Source organism: Antechinus flavipes, chromosome 1 (genome assembly GCF_016432865.1).
Source record: "Antechinus flavipes isolate AdamAnt ecotype Samford, QLD, Australia chromosome 1, AdamAnt_v2, whole genome shotgun sequence".
In the NCBI taxonomy this organism is placed as follows: Eukaryota; Metazoa; Chordata; class Mammalia; order Dasyuromorphia; family Dasyuridae; genus Antechinus; species Antechinus flavipes.
In genome coordinates, this window is record NC_067398.1 from 260,878,289 (window position 1) to 260,905,374 (window position 27,086).

Consider the following 27,086-nt stretch of genomic DNA (forward strand, 5'->3'; position numbering starts at 1 on the left):
CATTAAAAAATATATATATTATTTTAAATATTTTTTCTTCTTAAAATTTTGAGTTCTAAATTCTCTCCCTCCCTTCCTCTACCAGAAGAAACCCATGACACAAATTAGGCCCTCAATCCAATTTATACCTATCTGCTTTTTCATTTTCCCAGAAAATTTTGTGGTAATCATTTTCATGTTTTTGGAGACTCATATTTCTTGCCTTACTCCATACAGCAGCAAGAGGTAGAGTCTTGGTTTTAAAAAAAGATGGGCCTTTATTTTTAGAGGAATCTTGATGTCTCTATAAAGAAAATACTAGTTTCACAGAGACAATTTAACCTTCTCCTGTTAAACTCTGGACCCAACTCCTTGTGCATTTGTAATTTCTGTCCTAGATGTACATACTGATGGATATAATCTAGGCGATAGACAATCTTTATTCTGATCTTTTCTTCATAGATGACCAGATAAATTTGTTTGAATTATAGTGGATCTTTTCCAGAAGGCTCTGCAGAGTTAAAGGTCTTAATGAACTAGCACAGTGTCATGCTCCGATTAGAGCACCTGGAGGACCTTACCATCCATTTCTTCAACTTAGGCTCTAGGATGCTTTTCCTCCTTCAAATTGTAGAGCCTTTGCAACCATTTCTCTGTTTTACTCCTCTCTGGTATTTTTAATCAGAAGATCATTGAGCAGAGTTATCTCTATTGTTATATCTTTAAAGGAAATTTAAATGATTTTGATATATAAATAGAAGACAACTTATTGGAAGAGATTTATACTTTTATGCCTAACAAATATGTACAGTAGGATCTCAACATCTTTGAGTTAGTTGTGAAATAGTAAAGGTGCAATCCATTGCTGAATATTGATAGCAAAATTTTGCTTGTTCTCTTTCAATATTGCTATTGAAAATATTATTAATTTATTTATACAAAATTTTTGTATAGAAGCAGACAACAGAGGTTGATAGTAGTTGTTTTTTTGGCTCAAATTTTTTGATATTAATATGAACTGAGATTTTTTCCCCTATCTCTTTCCTCTCAGTGTTTTCACCATTTTGTTACTTCCAGTGCAATAGTCTCTGTACAGTCCACTATGACATTTTTTGGCCCATCTTTATTTTCTTTAGCACTGTTTCTGCCTCATCTTCCAGGGATTGTGAGGTTAGAGCTCAAAGGTGGTGATTCTATTTTCCTTGATAGTAAGAATAGTTTGTGTTAGAGTAATTTTTGGAAATATTTTCACTTTTCTTTTTGTTGTTATTGTTGTTTTCCATTTATTTCTTGATGACTTGATTTAATTGGATATTTTTCCAAGTTTTTTTCAAATTGGTCTGAACCAAATTGTTCAAATTGCTTATCTTTGCTTTATGAGATTATATTGCTTGAAATCATCCATCAGATTTTTTATGTTAAGCTTATGTTCTAAATTGGTATTGCTTTTGTTTATCAGCTTTTTGCTTCTTGACAAATAGGTTGTTCCTACTGACTAGGGTTTCCTAAATGCTTTGCTCTTGTGTTAATTGATTGATACCAATTAAACTTCCATAATGAAATTGTTACAATCAGTGTGTGTGTGTGTGTGTGTGTGTGTGTGTGTATAATTTCTAGTTCTTTTCTGTTTTTTTAATCAATTACTTATTTAATTAGTTCAAGATTAAGTTGTTTTAATTGTATGCCATGTCGTTTTTCATTATTATTCAGTCTAGCATTTTAGCATTCTCATCTTTTCTCTACTAAGTTGGTGGTATAAATGTACACAGATAACTGATTGAAGGTAGATCCTCACAATAACAACAAATCTTTACTTGTCTGTTAAAATATAATCAGCTTATTTTTTTGCGTCTATCAGTTTTTTCTGGATAAAGTTCACAATGTATGAGGCATCTGAATACTATTTGGCCTCTTATTTCTTCTTGAGAAAAAGAAATGCTTTATGCTTGTCAGTCTGCATCATCCTTTCCTCTGTTGCATTGAAGGTACCAAATATCATGTATGTGACAGCATAGGGCCAAATATAAATTCCTAAGGACATTGTCCACTGAGGACCTTTATTCATTTAATAATCCCATGCTAATTACTTATCTTATGGTAACTTTTATATAGCTAAGAAAATACTAAATATATGCAAAGTAATCATTTTGGGGGAAAAGGTACTGATAGTCAAAGAGATAAAGATATGCTTCATGTAGAGAAAGTACCTTTTGAGCTGAGCATTGAAGGAAGTGGGAAATTAATGAGGCAGAAGGGAAGAAGTGAATTCCGGGCATGGGAACAACTTGTACAAAACATTAGAAGATGAGAAATATAGGGAGCCATTTGTGAGGAACAGCATGTAAGCCACCATGACTTAAAGTATGTGAAGGGAAATAATATATAATAAGGCCACAAAAGTAGGGTGAAGCCAAATTGTAAAGTGTGATAAAGAGGATTTTTATCGTAAGTACAGTGGGGATGGGAGGAAGGGGGAGAAAGGGAAGGAGAAGCTTGGTGGCGGAGTGGTTAGAGCATGGGCCCAGGAGTTAGGAGGACCTACCTGTGTAACTGAGCAAGTCACTTTACTTTCTGTCTCAGTTTCCTCATCTGTAAAATGGGAAGAACACAACTCCCTTACAGGATTGTTTTGAGGGTAAAATGAGACAGTACTTGTAAAGTTCTCTGTAAACCTTAAAGAACTATATAAATGCTAGTGATGTTGATGACTATGAAGGTGAGGAGGCACTGCTGCTGTTGGTAAGGCCAACAGTCCCCTGCCCTCAAGTATCTTACATTCTAATAACATATAGGGCAGTTGTGGTCTAGAATGTTGAAGGAATGGAGAGTGGGGAGCCAAAGGGACAATTAATTGACTAGATCTTTCCTGAAATGGTGGCGTGGATTAGTTTATTGTTCCTAGAGCTAGAGAGAAAATTCACTGGCGAGATTGCTGGAAAGATGAGTACAATGGCATCAGGTAAAGATGTCTGGGGAGCAACTTGATAGGTCTGAGTCTGGGCTAGAAAGCAAGAGGAATTGGATTGAAATGTAGTGAGTTAAATGACATTGAAACATTAATAGATATTTTTTGGGTGTGAAAATCTCCCCAGCTGTATTAAGGTTTTGTCTATAATTTTCTATAATTTTTATAAAAACTAGTGACTCAGATGCCTTACTAAAGCCTGAGTATAAACTTTGGCAACTTCATTCTTCTGATCTGTCAATCTAGTAATTCTGTCAAGAAAGGAAATACGCAGGAGCAGCTAGGGGGCGCAGTGGATAGAGCACCAGCCCTGAAGTCAGGAAGACCTAAGTTCAAATTTGGCTGACATTTAACATTTTCTAGTTGTATGACCCTGAGCAAGTCACTTAACCCCAATTGCCTCAGCTAAAACAAAAAAAGAAAGAAAGAAAGAAAGAAGAAGAAAAAAAAAAACAAGTTCAGTTTGGCATGACCAGTTCTTGATGAGGCCATGCTGTCTCTTTGTGATCACTATTTCCTGGCATTAGCTATCCCTTGTATGTACTCTAGAATTTTCCCACAAATGAGGTGGTTTAGTTACTTTGGACTGGTTTAGTTACTTTGGACTTATTCAGCCCAGCTCTTTGAGGCTTTTCTCATTGAAGCTGAATTTAGTAACAGGAATGTAGGCAATGCCCTCAGAGTTCATTTTAGTTGAATGAATGAGCATCATTTATTAATTATTTATTAAAGCTTCCACCTCTGAATTATTCAGGCTTTTTCACATGTCAGAGTTATTTATGAAGACCTTCTATCTGGACTGAAGGTGAGGTGGGGAGGACTCTGGAGGCACTGATTACCTGCTAATTTGGTGTTTTGTTTTTTTTTCTAGCGGCTACCCAACCATGCCAAATTCCTTACTGTGGGCTGTGGATATTTTTGGGAGAGTGTACACGCTTGCCACAGCTGGCCAGTACTGGGAACTCTGCAAGGATGCCCATCTAGAATTCAAGCGGGTCAGCGCTGTGAAGCAGTGCTGCTGGGGGATCGCTTGTGACAATCAAGTCTATGTATACGTATGCTCCAGTGATGTCCCCATCCGGCACCGGGAGGAAACCTATGAGAACCAGGTTAGGGGCTCCCCGAAGCTCTGTCCCAAGGAAGAGCCTGGGGTGAGGTTAGAATTCACCTGTCCTTTGCATGATTGAATTGAATTTGGTTTGATTAAAAGTTAAAAAGGAGAAAATGCAAAAAGGTTGGACCTTGTGTAACAGAAAAATCTTTGGGCTCCAAAATGGGAATTATAGTCATGATGCTGGGTGAGTTTGGGCAAGTTACTTCATCTTTCTTGGCTTCAGATTCCTCCTCTGTAAAATATGGGGGTTGGATGCCGTGATCTCTGATCCCCCCCAGTGCCAACAGCCTGTTTCTATGAAAAGCACAATTGATATTTAATCTTTTATACTTTTAGAAGGCAGAGAAAAGTTCTTTCCTTTATTTCCTTCTTCCTTTTTCTTCACTAGATCAAAACTTAATTTCTTTTTTTATATCCCAGGCTAAATAAATAATAATCAAAATATTAGATGATAGAGTTTCTCATCTATCAATCTATAGGTGTTTATTAAGTCTTACTATTTGCCAAGCACTTTCTTAAATTTTGGGGATACAAAAAAAGGCAACTTAAGTCAGATGTTTGAAGGCCTGTTGGTTTTCTAAGATGTTTGGGGCTAAGATTTCGGTGTGAATGCAAACATTTCCTGTACTGGGACATGAGGAGAGACAGTTTTTGTGGAGCATCAAGTTCCTCTGGTATAGGACATCTGGATTCTAGTATCAACAGTGCCACAAACCAGTTGTGTGATTCTAGATAAGGCTCTTAATTTCTCATTAGTTCAGAATATTATCAAATGAAAGAGATATCTGTCCCACCTGCCTCACTCATAGAACTTTTGTGAGTATAAAAAATTACAACTTAGGAGCATGGTGGATCTAACTTGTCATCAGGAAGATCTGAATTCAAATTCTGCTGTCAACACTTAGTAGATATGTGATCCTGGGCAAGTCACTCTATCAGTTAAAGGAATTAAAGGAATAACAACACTCAGCTCGCTGGTTAGTATTAGGATTAAATGAGATAACAAGTGTATTACTTGCAAATATCAAAGCTGATATGTTAATATTAACTATTATTATAATATGTAGAATTATTATAGAAAAACAAAAATATTATATTATAATATTATATTAGCTTTAACTAATAATTATCCTAAAGTTTTAGGATATTGCAGCTTTCTCTTTCTCCTGGAAAAGTACTCTCTTCCCGCTATCTCAATACAGAACCTTGGCTAAATCATTAAGTATTATTATCATTAATATTTGCTTATTTATATAGGGTTTTAAAATTTATAAATTGCTAAACACCTGTTATCCACTTTAAACATATACTTAACCTTTTGATGTCTAATTGCTCCAGTTATTATTCCTATTTTACAAACAGAAAATCGAGGCTTAGAAGTGCTAAGTGACTTGTCAGCTGTTGTACAACTCTTAAGTGTTAAGAGGCTGGATTGAAATCAAAATCTCTCCAGACTCTAAATCCAATATCCATTTGCTACTCCTTCCTCCCCACCCCCAAAAAACAGCATTGTTGAAGGCTATATTTTCCTGTTTCTTTCCTGAATAGCGATGGAATCCAGTTGGTGGTTTCTGTGAAAAGCTCATGCCCAGTGACCGCTGGCAGTGGAGCGACGTGAGTGGGCTCAAGCACCAACAGCTGGATAGTTTGGTGCTGCCATCACCACACTGGGAGTGGGAGTCTGACTGGTACGTGGATGAAAATTTTGGAGGGGAACCCACCGAGAAAGGGGTAGGTGACTCAAATACCCACCCACTTAGATTCCCTCTAGGAAGTTGTCGTCTTTGGCCAGGCTCCTCCTCTGAAATGCTGCTCTCCCCTCTGCACCACTTGGAATTAGTACTCCCACCCCCGCCACCACCCCTGCCCCCTGGCCACCGCTGTGTGCGCCCTTCCTGCTTGCTCTGCTATGATCCATGTGCTTGTGTGTGATGTTGTGGTCTCCTTCTGAATACACTGTCCCATCTTCCTTCTGTCCTTCCTGTTCTAACTCCCCATTCCAGCGCTTTCTCCACATTCTTCCACCTGAACCTCATAAAGGAAAACTCCCTTGTTGCTTCAGGGATGGACATATGCCATGGACTTCCCAGCAACCTACACCAGGGATAAGAAATGGAACTCCTGTGTGCGGCGGCGGAAGTGGATCCGTTACAGGAGATATAAATCCCGGGACACTTGGGCCAAGGTCTCCTTATTCCTTTGTATTTTTTTTTTTCATCTATCACTGTATGGATCAGAATTAGTTGAGTGAAGGTAACAAAAGAAAGCTCTTTCCACTGCCAGGAAGCATGATATTAGATATTGTGTGTGGAAATATTGTGAATATTCCCAAATTCTTTAATGCAGTCCAACTATTATGCTTTATGGTAGCTCTCCCTACTTCATACTCTTTCCCATTTAAGTGCTGTTATTTATACACAAAATTACTCCCCCCCCCCTTTTTTTTTTTTTTAAATTCTTTGTTTCAAGGCTGGATCATGGGCATTTGGGATAGGGAAAGAAAGAAGAGGTAAATAGAGGTGAGGTAAAAACAAAAGACACCAGTAAAACAAATATCATAGAGAAACTGAGTTATAGAATAAAAAGAGTTGGCCAGAAGACCTAGATTCACATTCTACTTCTGATAGTCACTGATTGTAGGACCCTGAGCAAGGCTTTTAGCCTCTAAGAATAGAAGCAGAGATGGGGCTGTTCCATATTGATTCTCATTTAGGGTTCTTTATGTTTGTGAAATCGTAGATGTAGTCCTTATTTTAACAAAAATTATTCTGAATTTAGTGAATACCAAAAAAGAATGTTTTAGAATAAAAAAATAGAATATATTTTAGTATATAGAGTACATATATAAAAGATACATTTGTGTATAGTATTTTATTTGTCTATAGTGCCTTATATATATAATATATATAGTATTATTTGTGTATAATGCCTTATATATATCACATATCTTCCTGACTCTAGGCTTGGTACTCTATTCATTGTGCCACCTAGCTGCCCTTGGCATTCATTATACACAAATATAATACTGTATCCCTACTTAATAATGAAATGGCTTAGTCTTTGTCTTGAAGAATCTTGGGCAAATATGTCTGGTAGGGAATGAGTCAGACATAGTTAATAAAAGAATGCAAGGTCAAAGATGGATAGAAACTTTGGAACTTTGAATAATAATGGTGAAACAAAATTTAAAATAAGCATAATAAGGGATTTGGACGAACAAATTAGAACTCTTTGGATATCGTATTCACCTTGTGGGTAGGAAAGAAGGTTTGGAGCATTCATTCTACTTCATGGTCCCATTAGTTGATTTCCTCTTGGGCTCTTCTCTCTTTGTTTCAGATTCCATCCCATGATGACCCTAAACAGCTGCCTGATCCTTTCAACGATCTCTCCATTGGAGGATGGGAAATCACAGATGAACCTGTAGGTCGATTGTCTGTCTGGGCAGTTTCTCTGCAAGGCAAGGTAGAAGTGTAGATTTTATTTTTATCCTTTCTTTTAATCTGGGGTGGAGAATAAAGGTTGAGGGAAGATTTAGGAGAGGCCCAATAAGACTTGTTCTTATTAAGATTGGGAAGTGGATTATATTTCCTTCTGTAGGAGGAGAAAAGTGATAAAATGTTTTTCTTTTAAATTTCCCAGTAGTTGGCATTGGAGTATTATGAAGATGTCTAATACCTTGTTATCAACAAGCCATTTTTTATGGATCACCTATTGTCTGTAGCTCTGGTCTATGGCAGAACTTCCTCTTTAGGGTGCCATGATTCTCCAGACTATTCTGTGATCACACTATATTATACCAAACCATGTTTGTCCTCAGGATCCACGTGGATGGATATCAAATCTATTCTTGCCTATGTGCTCTGCGTGTTCCCTTTATCACCCTGAAATCTCTGGATGTTCCTGCTGTTCATTCTCCTAAATTAGAATCCAGATGAAGGATTGGCCCAGGTGTCTATAACAACTAGTATGAGGCCCCATGGGTTAACCATCACTGGTGATGAACTATAGGGGACAAATACAGGACTGTCGCTTATTCTTTTCTCTATCATAATCATTGTCAGAGTTCTTCTGTTCTAAGATACATACATTCTTTCCTCCAACATAGGGAGTTTCCAATCATCCTGTCTTTACCCTGTTTATCACATTTATAAATCTATGACTATATCACAGAATTTATAAAGAGATTGGAAAGTAATGCACTTTTTTCCTCCCTGGCTGAACTTCTGTACCCCTCCCCAAAACCAAACAAAAACAAGGTGAAATTCTACCTATTTTTCAAGGTCCAGCTAGATATCACCTCCTTAGATTATCTTACTCTTTCAGGATTTCCCCTTTGGAACTCTTGTAGCATTTATCATTTGTACTTTGCTGTATCATTTATTAATAATTTGAAGCTTAGCCTATACTGCCTAACATTCTTAATTTTTTTTTATGTGTATGCAATGTCTCCTCAGCTAGACTTGCATTTCCTTCAGCTCAAGTACAGTATTTTATTTTTGTTTTATGTGTTTCTTAGAGCTTAGCACAATATTGGACACAGACCAGATATCCTTAAGGATAGGAGGTTGCATTTCTTTATATTAAGAAGCTTTGGGTTTGAGCAGAGAAGATAAGATCAGTCAGCCTGGAACAAAATAGGGGTATAAGCATATGTCAGGGGGTATGTGTCCCCAAGTGTTTTCACAGTTCTTACAAATAAATATGAAAAATGATCACTAGTATTTAGGATCTGCTCCAGTGAAGAAAAGCAGTAGCACATAGATGTCAAACAAGGAACTAGGTTTTTTTTGTTTTTGTTTTTTTAATTTCCATTTTGGCTTTGATAATTTTCCCACAACATTTTGATTGTGTTTTTATCCAGAAACCATTTCTTTTTAGAGTAGCTTGCCTTCCAAATCATGTTTGTCTTAGACAAATATCAAAATTATATTTATTTCCCTCCACACATGTTAATTAATGCCTAGCAGGTGAGCTGGGTGGGGGAATATGTTGGAGAAGGGATCAGGGTGGAAGAAACCCAAGAACAAATGGCAGAGGTAACAATCTGAATAGGATCAGAAATCTGCCAAAATAATCTGTGATATAGTGAAGCCAAATATGGATAATAAAAATTTGCCTCTTTTTCTGTATGTAGAATTAATGTTTATTGAATAGTTCATAGAATCATAGATGTAAAAGTAAGAGATATTTGAACCCAGCTAATTCAGCCTTCTCATTTTATAGACAAAGAAACTTCTCAGAGAATTTAAATGACTTGCCCTGGATCACACAGGAAATAACTATCCAAGGAAGGATTTAAATCTAATTCTTTTGTGATAGACATATAGAAGTAGAAAATATTTCCCCTGACTTTAAGAAAGAAAACTTACAATTTAGTTGGAGAGCCAAGAAATAAATAATAATATAAAACTGTAATTAAGAGTTAAATTGAATCTACTCAAGTGAAAAAATATATGGGTTAGTATAATATAAATAATATAATATAAAGGAAGCTCTTTTCCCACCGTGCATATCTTTCAGATCTCTGGGCAGGACCATAAAACTTACACATTCACATGTAATCAAGCCCAGATTGATTCCTTTGCCATTCTCAGGTTCTTCTCTCTTCTTCCATCCCATTCTTGGAGCCTTAGATTGGCTCGGTCCTCCTTCAGTCCTCCAGAAGGAGTTATAAGAATCTCCGTAACATCTCTCATTAACCTTCCCTCTCTTCTTTGCGTTGCCTTGTCCTGACATCCAGTCTCCCCCGTAGGTGGGATTTGCTTTTACATTGTTCAGGGATGTCTTAAGTGTAGGCCTCCACTAGGGGGACATGCAGGACAAACTATTTTGCCATCATTTATAGTCTAGTTCCTCTCTGCCCTTGCATCAGAGGCTATTTTTAAGCTGATGTGTGTGGGGAGGTTTGAGAAATGTTTATCTGCGTATAGGCATTTGTGTATGAAATTACACGTACGTTCTGCTTACTATAGGCTAACACAGTCAAAAGCTAGCAGTGCTTTGTTCTTTGAGCTTGAAAGCAATCAAAATGCTTAGGCTGAGATCTGAGGGATGAGAAGCCACCTTCTTTTTAGAGATTTCAGTGCTGCATGTGGGAGGAAGATAGCTGTGGAGCTGGAATGATTTCTTTCAGCCTTCCTCCCAAACTTCAGGAATAGATTTTAAGTCTTTTGGGTAAGACACATCTTCAGAAGGCTAAGTCTCAGTGAAAGTGGGGGAATTCTTGCTGAGCTTATTTAAAGTTTTGATGGTTGTATTTAATCTCAAGTGGTTCTCTAAATATCAAGGCAAATATAATGCAATTGACCTGACCCTGACTTAGCCAGCTTACCTAGTCAAGGTGAATGTAAGAAAATATTAGTCTTCTCTTGACCCAAAGCAAAATCACTGAGAACTGTCAGAAACCTATAGCTTCTTACATAATAAATGCTTATATAAATCCTGTCTGGAATAGACATTCTGCTGGAGGGGAAATTCTGTCATAATTTAGAGCTTTTTTTTAGATTTAGATTTAGATTAGAGCTTTCTGATTTAGCTCAGAAAGAGGTCTTAACAGCATATTTGAAGTTTTCCTTTATGTCATTTTCTTGCTTTCTAGATATGGTACAGAGAGGATGTCTGCCACCCAAACCCTGAGGGTTCTTCTTGGTCACTTGTAGAAACCCCTGGGGAAGTTGTACAAATCAGCTGTGGGCCCTATGATCTTCTCTGGGCCACCCTTTGGGAAGGGCAAGCGATGGTTCGAGAAGGAATTGATAGAAATAATCCCAAAGGTAATGAACAAATGGTCTCCAGCTAGAGTCTCATCCCCTGAAAGCACAGAAAGCTGCAGGAGACTCTTGTCTGATCTTAGATTTCTTCTTTTTTTATTTTGGGTGTATGTAGGCAGTTCCTGGTCAATAGTGGAACCACCGGTATCTGAAAATGGGATCATGCATGTCTCTGTTGGTGTTAACGTTGTCTGGGCAGTCACTAAGGACAGAAAAGTAAGTCTGAGAGGGTATTGAAGCCTCCTTTTTGTGATAATTACTCTATTTTTACTTTTCATTGATTTTTTGACTCTATTACTGAAAGAGAACAAAGTAGACTTAGCCAAATAATGTGTATCATCTGTTGAAATTGTAATTGCTAGAACTTGTGATAACTATCCACAAGTATTGTGGAGTCTTCTGAATGAATTGTAGCATAACTTCTGACTTCTTACTTACCCTGACCAGAGATGCCAAGATAAAAAAATAACCAATGTTCAAAATGATAGAGACCATTTGATTTGCTATAATAGTGAGGTTTCAATTAATTAGAACTTTCTGCAGATACCTTGGGGGTTAGTCTTCTCTCTTTCAGTATTAATATTTTCTTCCAGTTTCAGATACTGAAAATTTATGTTTAAAGTCATGACTCTGGAGGCCAGTCGAGCTATATAGCCTCATAGCAAAGATGTCTGAAAACCAGAAGTAGACTAAGACATTTTAAAAAGCTTTTCTGCAGAAAAGATGAATGTTTTACTCCTCAATTAGAGAATTAAATTGATCTCCAAGCATTCTGGATAATTGATTTTTTTCTATATTTTTTGTTAAGCCTAAGCATTTGTGAGCTCCAACAAATTTTTTTTTTAATAGCTTTTTATTTACAAGTTATATGTATGGGTAATTTTACAGCATTGACAATTGCCAAACCTTTTGTTCCAATTTTTCCCCTCCTTCCCCCCACTCCCTCCCCTAGATGGCAGGATGACCAGTAGATGTTAAATATATTAAAGTGTAAATTAGATACACAATAAGTATACATGACCAAACCGTTATTTTGCTGTACAAAAAGAATTGGACTCTGAAATATTGTACAATTAGCCTGTGAAGGAAATCCAAAATGCAGGCAGGCAAAAATATAGGGATTGGGAATTCAATGTAATGGTTCTTAGTCATCTCCCAGAGTTCTTTCCCTGGGTGTAGCTAGTTCAGCTCCTTACTGCTCCATTGGAACTGATTTGGTTCATCTCATTGCTGAAGATGGCCAGGTCCATCAGAATTGATCATCATATAATATTGGCCCTGCTTGTCCAACAGATTTTAAAAATAGACATGGTCTCTCTAGATTTGACAGTTAGAAGAAACACCATCAAGGGGAAAAAGGTAGTCACTGTTCTGGTTCTGGTGGTTTCTCTCTTTCATGCCTGCTGTGAAAGGCTATCAGTAGGCTGGACTCAGATTGGAGTATTAGCTAGCATTAGTCCTAGGTCATTGCATGACTTCTTTAACTTCTGAACTTCAGGCTTTTCATCTGTAAAATGGACCCAGGATTACCTATATCTGTAACAAGATTGATGCAAAGGTCAATGAGATTAAGCATCTGAGCTTTTGGGGAAGAAAGGTCTTAGAGCAATAGCATGTATTCAGGAAGTGCCTAATAAAACACTAAGCCTTTGCTTGCCTCAGTTTCCTCATCTGTAAAATGGGTATAATAATAGCAACTACCTCACTGAGTTGTTTAAGTTTCAAGAGAGATAAAATCTGTAAGTACTTTGTACACCTTAAAGTGTACCTTAGCTGCCATTGTTGTTGTGTGCCAGGCATAATGCTAGGGATACAAAGATAAAAATGAAAACAATCCTGTCCACAGGAGCTTAAATTCCACTGGAAGAAAATAATCTATATGTAAATAAAAAATGTAAAATAGACAAAGTAATTTTGAGGATTTGAGATCAAGAAAAATTTCGTGTAGAAGATGGGCCTTTTGCAGAACCTTGAAGGGAAATAGGAATTCCGAGAGGATGAGGTGCATAGGGAAGGCATTCTAGATTTAGGGGAGACAGGCTATGCAAGACACAGAAACAAGAAAAGAGATGTCATCTGTAAGGAAGGGCACACTAAGTTTACCTGGAACATAGTATCATAGTACATGAAGGAGAGTAAGGAAGGACAAAAGTGGAAAAATAGAATATAGCCAGATTATGAGGAGCTCTAAATGCCAAACAGAAGAGTTAACATTTTATCTGAGAGGTAATAGGGAACCACAGAAGTTTTTTGAACATGGAAATAATATGGACAGATAGGCGCTTTAAAGAATATGAACCCCTATTTGGAGAGAGAATTTAGAGAGGGAGGAGGCTAGAGGCAGGGAGGCAGGGAAGGAAATATAAAAATGCATTAAACATATAAATTATCAGTAGTGGCTCAATCATCCCTTCTACTAGAGAGTAAATATACAAATATATTTTTAAAAATTTAGAGATATCTCCATTCTAAGTGTTCATGTGGACTTTGTGCCCAACTTAGGCAGAGCCTTTTGAGCTCATATTGGTCTGATCAGCCACAGTCAGACATACCCTACCTTGACTTTCAACATCATGATGTCATTTTGGTCCTCTTCAAGAATGAAGCACAACCGACCAAATGTACAAATATATTTTTAAAAATAATAAGAATCCATGTTATCAGTAATGGCTCAGCCTACCTATTTACTGGAGAGTTTTTTCCTTTGTAGTATCTCTAATGTTTCTCTGGTAAACAGATGCTCATCTATTCATCTATTTGCGAAATGGGCCAAAGTAATGAGACTTTACATTCATCTTACACTGTTATGGTTACAAAGCATGTGATGGATGTTCTTGTCAGATCTTCATAATGATTCATTGATATAAGTAATGTAAATATTGTCATTTTTAGAGAGGCCTTGCCAGCTGTTGTACAGTGAGTAAGTGTCAGAATGGGGATAGGGATGTCTGCACCTGTGGTTTCCCTGATATGGGAGCTCCGGGAGGAGGGGAGAGGGGAAGGTTCCTCTGCTACTGAACATCAGCCCCTTTTCTGAAACTTAAGTCTTAGAGAGTTGTGTGGAGAGCACTGAAAAATTAAGTGATTTGTCTAGGGTCATTCAGACATTCTATATCAGAGGTAAGACTTGAGTCTAGGTATTATGCCTTCGAGACCAGCTGTCAATCTTCTATGCCATGCTTTTTGTTATGTCAATGAAAATCGCAGCCTTTTTTTTTAATGCCTCTTGGCTGATGTGTGGTATAACACAATTAGTGTATCTTTCCTATGACTTTATAAGTACATGAATTTTTTTCCTCCTTGATTCCTCTAGGTCTGGTTTAGACGAGGTGTCAACTCTCACAATCCCTGTGGCACCAGCTGGATTGAGATGGTTGGAGAAATGATGATGGTAAACGTAGGGTTAAACGACCAGGTAAGACTGCAGAATATGTTGGGAACATTTAGATTCTTGGGTGTTGGGATCAGTATCCTGATCAACAGCAGTTTTCTTTTCTTTTCTTTTTTTTTTTTTAAATAACTTTTTATTGACAGAACCCATGCCAGGGTAATTTTTTACAGCATTATCCCTTGCATTCACTTCTGTTGCGATTTTTCCCCTCCTTCCCTCCACCCCCTCTCCCAGATGGTAAGCAGTCCTTTACATGTTGAATAGGTTACAGTATATCCTAGATACAATATATGTGTATAGAACCGAATAGTTTTCTTGTTGCACAGGGAGAATTGGATTCAGAAGGTATAAATAACCTGGGAAGAAAAACAAAAATGCAAGCAGTTTATATTCATTTCTCAGTGTTCTTTCTTTGGGTTTAGCTGCTTCTGTCCATCCTTGATCAGTTGAAACTGAATTAGCTCTCTTTATCAAAGAGATCCACTTCCATCAGAATACATCCTCAAACAGTATCATTGTTGAGGTATATAATGATCTCCTGGTTCTGCTCATTTCACTTAGCATCAGTTCATGTAAGTCTCTCCAAGCCTCTCTGTATTCATCCTGTTGGTCATTCCTTACAGTACAATAATATTCCATAACATTCATATACCACAATTTACTCAACCATTCTCCCAATTGATGGGCATCCATTCATTTTCCAGCTTCTAGCCACTACAAACAGGGCTGCCACAAACATTTTGGCACATACAGGTCCCTTTCCCTTCTTTAGTATCTCTTTGTGGTATAAGCCCAGTAGAAACACTACTGGATCAAAGGGTATGCACAGTTTTATAACTTTTTGAGCATAGTTCCAAATCAGCAGTTTTTTTTACTGTGAGGACACCTGGGGTAAATACTACAATAATAACTATGAGGTGAGGCAGCCTTCTTAAAGAAGATCAGGAAGATGCCAAGATTCCAGTCTACTAGACAGGATTTTTAAGACCTAAGGCCATTGATTTTCCCACTCCCCTCCTCTGTGAAAAAGTATGCAGGCAGAGTTGGCTTGCCCTTAGATCCTGGGCATGTGCCCAAGTACCCTGTAGAAGAGTGTGTACTTAGAGACACAGGTCAGATTAGTTTTAGCCAGAGGTTGGTCCAGTTTTTGTTCATTATGCAAAGATATTGAATGAATTGTGTTTTTTAGTGTAGATTAATAGGGAAGAGGGTGCTTTTTTAGATAATGAAAAGAGATCATTTACAAAGTCTGACAAAACTGATTTCTTTTATTCAGACTAAATTCTGGCTTTTTGAAAGTATTACACAAAGTATAGAGATATCTTTATCATACAAAGTCACCGCTGAGTTTGGGGAAGCATTGTTGGAATCCATGAACAGTCTGCATTTAGGAGTATATTTTTAAAAATTAAGCTTCATTACTTAGATATTTGTTATCTTTTGTAGACATAACTGTAGTTGCTAACTTACTGTTAGCAGGACAGGTGTGTGGAGTATTTCTAGTATGGTGAAGGATTTACAAAACTGATTTACATAATACATTCTCAAACATTGACCTCCTCCACTTTGTTACCTGTATACATCTTTCAGGATTAGGTGTTCAATACTGTATCCGTGGAAGAGAGATTAGGCCTGTAAGCCCATCATGTTCTGACCAAGTGAGCAGAATAGCTACTGAGTCAGCTCCATAGAATAAATTCACCCAACTGCTTATGCAATATTTTCTAGCTTCCACTTAGGTTACCTGAATGTAGAGTTGAAACTCATTTATAATTATTAACTGTGTCCATATAGCCCTAGAATCTCTGAGCTGAAATGGCCCTCATAGTCAGAGAGTCATCAGTCAATAAACGTTTATTAAGCATTTCCTCCAGGCACTATGCTAAGCACAGGAGATAGAAAGAAAGGCAAAACTAAAAACCTCAAGTAGCTCAGACTTGAATGGGGCAGACAGCTTGCAAATAGCTGTCTTCAATCAGTATATTCAAAATTCATTGGAGATATTCTCAGAGAGAAGGCATCAAGATTAAGGAAGACTGGGAAAGACTTATAGAAGAGAGGACTTTTGATGAGATCTGAAAGAAACCATGAAAGCTAGTAAGTAGAGAGGGGGTGGCTTCCCTGTGTAAGGAGAAGACAATGAAAATGCTCAGATTTGGAAGATGGATTGTTGAAAGTATGTCAGCGTCATCTGATACTAGGAGCACATGTCATTTTGCCTCCTCTTAAGGACTTCAATGCCTCTTGAGGCAGACCATTGCACTATTGCACTGTTCAACTTGTTAAAAAAATTTTTTTTCTTGATATTAAGCCTAAATAGGCTTCTTTTCAGTTTTCCTCAGTCCATTAATTCTTGATACAGGGCCAACCAATACAAATCTAATCCCTTTTTCACTTAAAAAGCTCTGGAAATATTTGAAAAGAGTTATCCTGTTTCTCATTCTTTTCTCCAGGCCTTCTCTTCCTCTAGCCTAAATGCCCCCATTCATTCTGTCAGCCTTTGTGTACCCCAGTTTCTTTTCCTCATTGTTGTTCTCTTCTTTTTCACTTCAAATTTGTCTTTTAATTTGCATTTCTCTAGTCAGTAATTTAGGGAATTTTTTTCATATTACTAGAATTGACTTTAATTACTTCATTTGAAAATTGTTCATATCCTTTAACAATGTTTATCAATTAGGAAATGTATTTTTTTATTCTTATAAATTTGAGTCAATTCTCTCTATATTTTAGAAATGAGGTCTTCATTAGAAACATTGGCTATAAATTTTTTTTTTTTCCAGCTTTCTGCTTCCCTTTTCATCTTGTCTGCATTGGTTTTGTTTGTGCAAAACCTTTTTAATATAATGTAATCAAAATTATCCACTTTATATTTAATAATGTTTCCTAGTTTCTCTTTGGTTTTAAATTCTGACCTTCTCCACAGATGTAAGAGGTAAACTATCCCTTGTTCTCCTAATTTGCTTATAGTATATCAACACTTTATGTCTAAATCATGAATCCATTTCGACCTTAGGATGTTAGATGTTGGTCATTACCTATTTCTGCCATACAATTTTCCCAGCGATTTTTGTCAAATAGTGAGTTCTTATTCCAGAATCTGGAATCTTTGGTTTATTAAACACTAGATTACTATAACTGTTGACTATTGTATTTTGTGAACCTAACCTATTCCATTGATCTATTACTTTATTTCTTAGCCAGCATCAAATGGTTTTGATGATCACTGCTTTATAATGTAGTTTTAAACTACTATAATGTAGTTTAATGTGATATAGCTGGCCACCTTCCTTTGCATTTTTTTCCATTAATTCCCTTGAAATTCTTTTGTTCTTCCAGATGAATTTTGTTATGATTTTTTTCTCTCTAAAGTAATTTCTTGGCAGTTTGATTGATATGATACTGAATAAGTAGATTAATTTTAGGAAGAATTGTCATTTTAATTATATTAGTTTGGCCTATTTGTGAGCACTTGATATTCTTTCAGTTGTTTAGATCTCATTTTATTTGTATGGAAAATGTTTTGGTCTTGGCAGCTAGACTCCCAAATATTTTATATTGTCTACAATCATCTTAAATTGGATTTCTGTCTCTTGCTTCTGAGCTTTGTTGGTAACAAATAGAAATAATGATGATTTATGTGTATTTATTTTATATCTAGCAACTTTGCTAAATTGCTAAATGAACACATTGTTTCTAGTGGTTTTTTAGTTGATTTACTAGGAGGCTCTAAATATACCATTATAATAGTATCTGCAAAGAGTGAGAGTTTTGTTTCATCATTACCTAAATTAATTCCTTCAATTTCTTTTTCTTCCCTTGTGCTAAAGCTAACATTCATTAAACTTCTTTTAAAAACAATTTGTTCTCAGATGTAGTACCTCTTGATTTCCTTATTCATGGTCCAATAAATTCTTCATGGAGAACACTCATCTCTGGTTGAGTTATCACCAGTTCCAGACTTAGTGTAAGGTCCAAGTGAATTTGGAAAATAAGGGAGTCCATAGCACTGACAAACTACCCATATTATTGATTTGAGATCATTTACAGCAAGTTGTTGTAGTCACTTGACTTCTTTTCAGGAAAAATAAGAAAATATAGGTTTTGGATGTCTAAGACATAACACCAGCTCTTCCAGCCTGGAGCTTCACTTTAGTTACAGCCCCCTATGAAACCCTTTAGCTAGGCCATAGGTAAGTCATTACTCTTGGACACAGATTAGCAAGGGCAGCTAAACCCAGGAGCCTTAGAGAACCGTGCTCTAGCCAGGAATTTCAGTTTTGGGCAAAATTGTAAATTTTCCCTCTCCTCCCCCCCAGTTTCTTCCCTATTTACATTTTTTGTTTTAGCAATCTCTTGATCTGATTTTAGTATTGATTCTGATGAATACTAGCTGTGTGGCAGTCTAACTTTGGAGAAGTCACCTATTTTCTCAGGATGCCAAATAACTAAGACTGTAAGAAATATAATCACAAATCCCCCCAAATACTGCTTCCTTTCTCTCATTTGAATTGCCCTCTTGAGTCCACTCCAGTCCGTTCTGCGCTCAACTGTCAGAATAATCTTCCTAAAGTCCAGACCTGAAAATGTCACCTCCCTTTTCAGTAAACTCCAGTGGCTCTGTTACCTTCAAGATCAAATATAAGTCTTCTGTTTGATTTTCAAGCTTTTCATAACCTGGCCCCCTTTCAGCCTTTTCTTTCTTCTTTTTTTCATGTATCAGAAGCAGCCATAACAATGATTGCTTCCTTGCTGTTCACTGCATAAGACATTCCACTTTCCAGCTCTGCTTTTTTGTTGGCTAATTCCCTCTTCACCTCCAACTCCTTTCTTTCTATAAATCCTGCCTTCTGTAAGAAACCTTTCCAACTCCCTCCTAATGCTAGCCCTTTCCTTCTGAGATCTTCTCCAGAATATGCTGTATTTATCTTATTTGTACATGGTTGTTTACATGTTTCCCTCCCCATTAGACTGTTTACCTGTTGGACAGCAGTGACTCTTTTTTTGCTTTTCTTCACATCCTCAGTGCTTAGCACATGTTATCATTTAGGCGTGTTTGGTTCTTAGTAATCCTATGGACCATAGGATTTTTTTTATCCATTTTTTTATCCATTTTTTCTTGGCAAAGATACTGGAGTGGTTTGCCATTTCTTTCTAAAGTGACCTGCCCAGGGTCACAAAGCTATTAAGTACCCCAGGATAGATTTGAACTTAGGTCTTCCTGACACCAGGCCCAGCACTCTATCCACTGAGCCACCCAGCTGCCAGAATCTCCAGTGGCTGACACATAGTATGTATTTAATAGATACTTACTGATTTGACTCCAGACACCTTTTTTCCTCTTTGTTTTAGGTTTGGGGAATTGGATGTGATGATCGAACAGTTTATTTCCGACAAGGTGTTACACCGAGTGAACTTAGTGGAAAAACATGGAAGGCCATCATTGCAAACAGAGAGAATGATCGATCGCATACTGGAAGCTCATCCAGCCTCCTTAGGTATATATATATATGTGTGTGTGTGTGTGTGTGTGTGTGTGTGTGTGTGTGTGTGTGTGTGTGTCTAATAAGAATGGATTCTGGAGATTGATGGGATAGATAATCTTCCAGTTTAAGAAGAGGACCAATTCTTAGTTAGAAGGTTCCACTATTTGAAAAACACTGACTATGCCTTCTGAGGTCTTCAGAGGAAGGAATTGTTGGAGAACTTACAGTTCCTGTAAGGGACGGACAGGGAAGGACAGAATATATCTTCATGCAAAAGATTCAAAATAAGTCCTGAGATAAGTGTAAAATGTTTGCTGTGTTCTGAGGAAATGTGCTTAATTGCAGCGGTCCCTTGTCTGCTTCTTCTGCCTCCAAACCCTCCCCTTTCTAATGCATCACTTCCAGTCCACTACCATAAAACATTTTTTATCATGGCACTTCCCATTGCCCAGTATATCAAGTCTCGACTCTTCTGCCTTGTTTCCAGCTCTCCTTTATCCACCCCACCTTATCTATCCAAACTTAATTTCTGCTGTTCCCCAGCATTCAAATAGTTGAGTTTATTCCAGACAGACAGGTTTCCTCATTCTCTCCTCAGACAAATCATGCTCATTCCTACATCTCTGCTTTTCCTTATTTTGTTTCTCCTTCCATGGAGGCCTGTCCTTTTATTCCATGCAGATCCTATCCTTTCCATTGTCGGGAGGAGGCTGCACATTCCCTCACTGCATCTTCCATGAAGACCCCACTTCTTCAGCCACATATGGTCTCCCCTTTCTCCGAACCACATAGCATAGCACTCGTTTGGCTTCTACTGGTTCTGTGTTCCCAGTGATAAGCTCCTTTCGAGCAGGAACTGTGTTCTATACTTTTCTTTTACACCTTACAGTTCTTAGTACAGTCTTGAGGGTACAGAGTAGATTTGAGTTAGAATTCATGGAGGAGATAAGTTTTGAAGAAAGGAGAAAAAAGGGACTGGAAGAAAGAAGAGTATGAGTGAGTACCGGGTGCCTAGAAGGCTATCATAGCATCAGAAAGGATCTTAGCAGTCACTGAGTCCTGACCTGATGTTGTATAGACAAGCAGAATGAAGCACAGGGTGATTGAGTGACTTAGTTAAGGCCACACAGTTAAGGAGGGATAGAGATGAGTCTCGCAGCCAGAGCTCCATGCTCAAGAACTGACTAGGAGACTAATGTGCAGCCTTCCTCTCAGCCTGAGGCTCCCTTCCTGCACAGAACAGGGGTAGGTGTCTTTGACTTCCCTGCATTCTCTCTATTCTTCAGTTCCTCTAAGGGCCCATTGGGAATCCCGCTTCCTACCAACTTCCCAGGAGAAGGTTGGGGGAACTGAGTCATTCAAGTCATTTGATGTGCATACAAACAGTAACTTTGTTCTGCTTTTATGTCCAGTGCCGGATGTTTCTTTGGGGATGAAGTGAGAGGCAGCGGTGACTCCTTGGCTCCGAGTGACACTGAGACTTCCTCGGAGGCTGAGAGGCCAGGACTGGTGTCTGAGTATGAAATATCTTTGGGTAACAGCCGGCCCCGTCCTGAGAGCTCTAGGGAAGAAGAGGCGGCCTTGGCTGGAGATGGCCAAGCTCAGGGCATTGTGCCAGCTTCCAGGCCTGACCCTGCCCCGGCTGAGCTCCCCTGGACCAACATCGACCTGAAGGAGACTCAGAAAACCTCTGCTTCTTCAGCAGCCTGCTATGCTGAGACCACCAGCCTCTCTTCTCTGGGGCTCTTTCCCATGGGTCTGGAGGAGGGCTATGGAGCTGATGATCACCCGTTGTGGGCCTGGGTGTCAGGAGGAGGCTGCACAGTGGACACACACACAGTTCTGAAGTGGTTCACTGTTCAGTCAGGTACTTGCTTTCCTGGACTGGGGTAGGGTTAAAGGGTGGTGAGATCTGATGCAACATAAGCACAAGAATGAGCCCAGAAGGGATACAGTTTGGGATGAGCTGGGGCGGGCCAGGCCATGGATGGGGATCCTAGAACTGAAAGTGACTTCCCAGGTCATCAAGCCCAGCCCTCTCATCTTACAGTTGAAGAAACTGAGGCCTAGGGAAATGAAGCCACATAAGGTTCATAGATTAGAGATTCCGTGAGCCTTAGAGGTCATCAGGTACAACATTTCAGTTTAGACATGAGATAATTGAGGCCCAGAGGGGTTAAGTGACATATGCAGAATCGCTTAGCTGGTAAATATCTGAAGCAGAATTTGAATTCATGTCTTTCTGGCTTCAGGTCTAATCGATGCTGTGCTACATCAGGCCTGATTAGCATCGGGATCCTTATTGTAATCAAAATTTGTAGATCGTTATGCCCATGAAACAGGCTTGGGAGAAAAGCATGAGTCAGTTAACAATATATGTTGTGGGGATGATTCAGGAGAAGGAAAATTCATTATTATCGAAAATTGATTTAGTTTTCTGGCTATGATGGGATTTCTTCTATCACAGCTGGGCAAGAAAAGGACATTTAGCATCAGTTCTAAAAACAAACTGGTATTTCCTGGCAGGGAAGTAAGGATCTTCCATCTTACCTGGAGTTCTGAATGTACTGGTTTGTAGTGTTGACTCATCTTAAGGGCTCTCTATTTCCATTTAGGGAACATTTAGAAATCAAGATTTGGGACCTACTTTCAGTGAGGATCCCTTATTATGGGATCCTCAAGGAAGTAGTTAACAGCTGCAGGGTTTTAGAGCAAATTGTCTAGCTAACCCCAGGTATCCCCTAAATTTATTAAATAAGGAGAAAGACATCTGAAGAGAATGCACTAAAATCCTTGAATAGAGTGCCACAATTTGTGTAGCATATAACTTTTTTTTTATTTTTCCAAATACATGTAAAGATAGTTTTCAGCATTCTTTTTTTTTTTTTTAATTTAAATTTTATTTTATAATAACTTTTTATTGACAGAACCCATGCCAGGGTAATTTTTTTACAACATTATCCCTTGCACTCGCTTCTGTTCCGATTTTTCCCCTCCTTCCCTTTGCCCCCTCCCCTAGATGGCAAGCAGTCCTATATATGTTAAATATGTTGCAGTATATCCTAGATACAATATATGTTTGCGGAACTGAACAGTTCTCTTGTTGCTCAGGGAGAATTGGATTCAGAAGGTAAAAATAACCCAGGAAGAAAAACAAAAATGCAAATAGTTTACATTCATTTCCCAGTATTCGTTCTTTGGGTGTAGCTGCTTCTGTCCATCATTTAGCAATTGAAACTGAGTTAGATCTCTTTGTCGAAGAAATCCACTTCCATCAGAATACATCCTCATACAATATCGTTGTCAAAGTGTATAATGATCTCCTGGTTCTGCTCATTTCACTTAGCATCAGTTCATGTAAGTCTCTCCAAGCCTCTCTGTATTCATCCTGCTGGTCATTTCTTACAGAACAATAATATTCCATAACATTCATATACCACAATTTACCCAGCCATTCTCCAATTGATGGGCATCCATTCAATTTCCAGTTTCTAGCCATTACAAACAGGGCTGCCACAAACATTTTGGCACATACAGGTCCCTTTCCCTTCTTTAGTATTTCTTTGGGATATAAGCCCGGAAGTAACACTTTCAGCATTCATTTTTGTAAGACTTTGTGTTCCAAATTTTTCTCCATCCGTTCCTTTTTTTTTTTTTTTTTTTTTTTTTTTGGGCTAAGGCTATTGGGATTAAGTGACTTGCCCAAGGTCACACATCTAGGAAGTGCTAAGTGTCTGAGGCCAGATTTAAACTCAGGTTCTCCTGACTTCAGGACTGGTGCTCTATCAACTGCACCACCTAGCTGCCCTTCCATCCCTTCCTTACCTCCTTCCTTCTCATGACTACAAATAATCTAATATAGTTTAAACATGTAGCACATCACTTTTTGAGATTAGCTAGCTGGATTTTCAGGACATTGTTTCCATAAAACACTCCATTCCCTTTCCTGGCTTTGAAAGGCCAAGAGAACATATTACATGTAGAAGAGATGCTAAATAACTTGAGTGACCTTTAGGATTCCTTCTCCCCCAGGAGCCAGAAATAGGACTTTGTAAGCAGATGCTAAATCAGGAAACTCTGGATGGTTTACCAAGACTGGAGGGACAAATATATTTCTCTTTTCTGATGTGTAGCCAGCCTTACCAATCCCACAAATCCTACTCTGAATGTTGTTTCTCATCCTTAGGGAATCTTTCCCCTCGGAATTTGATTCATTATAAATATGACTCCTTTGCCTTCCCTGCTCCTTTCCCTACTTCTTACTGACTTCTAAAGTAGTATATGAAGATGACCCTCCACTATCAGAGCCATGAAATATTTGCCAAGTAATGGCGTTGGGTTGCAGAGAGCCCAGGCTGTGACCAGCAGCACACATCTGCAAAATGGTAGGCCATGGTTACAGGTGCAGTTTATAGCCATCAACATAAAACAGTAAACGTGTCATAAATGGTTCATATCAACATTGCACCTGTGACTTTAGATCTGTTGACACTCTTTGCTGGCCAACTGTGCTAACTACCTTTTTATCTAATTTTCTGAAGCTCAAGTATGTGCATGGTTTTTATAAACTAGCTCCCAGGTGATGTATTCAAAATGCAGAATTAGACATACATTTTTGGATATGGACAATTTGGGAATTTGTTTTGCTCAACTATGCATAATTTTTTTATGAGGACTAGTTTTTCTCTTTTAATTGGAGGTAGCTGGTGGGGGGAAGGTGGGGAAGAGAACGTAAATGTTTGTTAATTGAAAAAATAAAATAACATAAGAAAAGAAAGTAGTTCTCACAATATTGGATAGTAGAAATTGCCTGAGAGCCTTTCCTCTTCTTTCCTTTTCTTCCCTAACTTTTTTCCCTATACCCACTCCATTCTCACTCTCCTGATGCAGTTAGTTTATTTTCCTCCCAGATTAAGAGAAAGGCATTAGCTTTCAATGCATCATTTTAAGAGTACGTATGGTATACTGGAAAACTCTCTGGTTTTGGAGTCAGAGAACTTAGGTTCAGCTCTTATCTTTCATAATTACTGCCTGTGTGACCATAACCTTCTTGGGCCTCAGTTTTTGTATCTTTAAAATGAGTGGGTTGGAGTAGGTGAATTCCTCCTATTTCCAGAGCTATAGTACTATGATGAAATTAGGATTTCCCTTTCAAATCATGGTTTCTGACAAGTGAAGAAGAGTGGTTTGTTTTATTTTTCTATTTTTGTGATACTTGGAGAAAGCAAAACCTTGTTTTTAAAAAAATGGGGATTGGAGAATATTTGCCTTTATTTACCACCTGACTTTAGATAGGTTTGACACCCATTCTTAAACCGAGCTGCTTACCCTTGGCTTAGCCAGGACTGTCACATCTTTCTGGCTTTCAGGTCTCTCCACCTCCATGCAGACGCTATCTTTGTCCATCACTCCAGCCCAGACAGCGGCGTGGCGAAAGCAGATTTTCCAGCAGCTCACGGAAAGGACCAAGAGAGAACTAGAGAATTTCAGACATTATGAGCAGGCTGTAGAGCAGGTGGGTATGGATACTTCTCGATGCTTCTTTCTTGTTGATTGTTGCTTTTCCACTATCAGAAAAACCGAAATTTGTAGCAGTGTCAGTTTACTCTGAGCCTTGAATTTTAAGTTGTTGATGACACAGTGTTGAGTCTCTGAGCCAACAGATTCATTGATCTTTTGAAGCCTTGTCCAGACTCTGAAACCAGAACTACTTGGGAACCAGCCCCTGATCAGTCAACCATTTGTTGGCTTAAATCCTAAGCTAAGGGAAAAAGGACTTTCTTGAATAATGATAATGAGTGATGATAATTACATTATGCTTTGAGTCAAACGTGGACTAATGGATGGAAAGATGACTGTGGAGCAGAGATTGGTCTTGCCTCTGATCCTTACTGGCCGTGTGACAACTGAAGGTCTCTAAAGCCTTTCTAGGCAACTCTGAAAACTTTAAATCACAAAACATGGGCCCATGTGCAGTGATAAAGAGAATTTCCTTACCTGAGAGTTCCCTAAGTCCTGTCTATGTTCCTGCTTTTTAAAGCTTACAAAGTACTTTCCTTATAATGCCTTTTCAGTAAAGCTATTGCTATATGAATAATCCTGTTTTATAGACAGAGAAGTCAATGTTCCCATGATCATCTAGTTAGTAAATGACAAAACCAGGAGTCAGCCTTGGGTTCTACAGCCTGCTGCCTCTTGCTGTCTGCAGATAGGGCTCTGCCTAGAGAAGCTCTCTTCTCCACTGATGACTTATCACTTGACAGGGCCCAATTAGGCCCTCTGTGTTCTGGCTCTTTGTCTGTAAATGGGCATTTCAGAGCTTGCTTCTTCCTGTTTCATTCATTCATAGAGAAAAGAGAAGTGAGGACTAAGAAGGGTAAGAAAGTAGTTGTGAGATTTTTTCAGAGGTATTAAAAAGGTATTCCTTAGCTATCACTGGAAGGATTAAGCATGTGCTCCCCCATAGGATGTGAGTGTCTCTCAGGGCATCTGTCCATGGGAGGCTCCTCAGGTCTTTCAGGTTTTTTGCCATTAACTCTGCTTTGTATTTATGCTCTGGGTGCCTCTTGAAGTCGGTGTGGGTGAAGACTGGCACACTACAGTGGTGGGCAGACTGGAAGCCCCACAAGTGGATTGATGTCCGGGTGGCGCTGGAGCAGTTCACTGGGAATGATGGCACTCGAGATAGCATCCTTTTCATCTACTACATGTTCCATGAGGAAAAGAAGGTGCTGTAGCAGATGGCAAGGGAGAGGAAGGGAATGGGGACCAGGGTAAGCCCTGGAGGGGACACAAAGGAAACTGAGGTGAAAATAAGAGGGTAACCTGCCCTTAGTAAATCTATTTTGAAAAGAAAGTATCTGAAGGAATCCTAGTCTGAGACTTTGAAATACAGATATCATAGCCATAAGAATTCCTAGGTGCAAAATTTGTTATCAAAAATAGCTTTATTAAGTTTAACTGTCTATGTTTGCTTGAGAGGGTAGAGTGGTAGAACATAATGTGTCAAACTTAAATAGAAATGACTCCCTGCAGTCAGTATTACTTAAGACTTACAAAAAATTAATATTATTTACATTGTGTTTTTATTATTTTATTTAACATTTCCCAGTTGCATTTTTAATTTGGTTCCTGCCCTGTTGTTTTGCTTGTGGCCATGAGTTTGACCATTCTCTGGATTAGAGGATAGAGTTTACCTGATCATCAGAAAGAATTACATTCTAATTCCATTTCTACAACCAACTAGCTGTGTGTGTCCAGGCAAATCACTTTATCTTAAAGTGCCCCCAACACTTTTAAAATATCTAGATATTTTGTGGTTTGCACTGATAAAGACATTTTTTCCTAGTTGCTTCTTATACCAATGGAATTATAGGTTCAT

General features: G+C 38.3%; 1 protein-coding gene across 3 annotated transcripts in view; it reads left to right on the plus strand.

Moving 5' to 3' along the window:
• TECPR1 (tectonin beta-propeller repeat containing 1) overlaps positions 1-27,086 on the plus strand; it is a 68,549-nt gene that overhangs the window by 9,373 nt on the left and 32,090 nt on the right. For 2 of the 3 annotated variants that reach the window (XM_052000731.1, XM_052000748.1), the window contains exons 2-12: positions 3,816-4,053; positions 5,607-5,789; positions 6,121-6,243; positions 7,398-7,523; positions 10,660-10,834; positions 10,947-11,047; positions 14,145-14,246; positions 19,572-19,717; positions 21,118-21,572; positions 25,075-25,220; positions 26,278-26,433. In XM_052000731.1, coding sequence (XP_051856691.1) covers positions 3,829-4,053; positions 5,607-5,789; positions 6,121-6,243; positions 7,398-7,523; positions 10,660-10,834; positions 10,947-11,047; positions 14,145-14,246; positions 19,572-19,717; positions 21,118-21,572; positions 25,075-25,220; positions 26,278-26,433 — 1,938 coding nt within the window. In that variant the 5' untranslated portion in view covers positions 3,816-3,828. Of the gene's footprint in view, positions 1-1,981; positions 4,054-5,606; positions 5,790-6,120; positions 6,244-7,397; positions 7,524-10,659; positions 10,835-10,946; positions 11,048-14,144; positions 14,247-19,571; positions 19,718-21,117; positions 21,573-25,074; positions 25,221-26,277; positions 26,434-27,086 lie in introns of those variants that run through there. The other variant, XM_052000740.1, reaches the window with a different exon arrangement.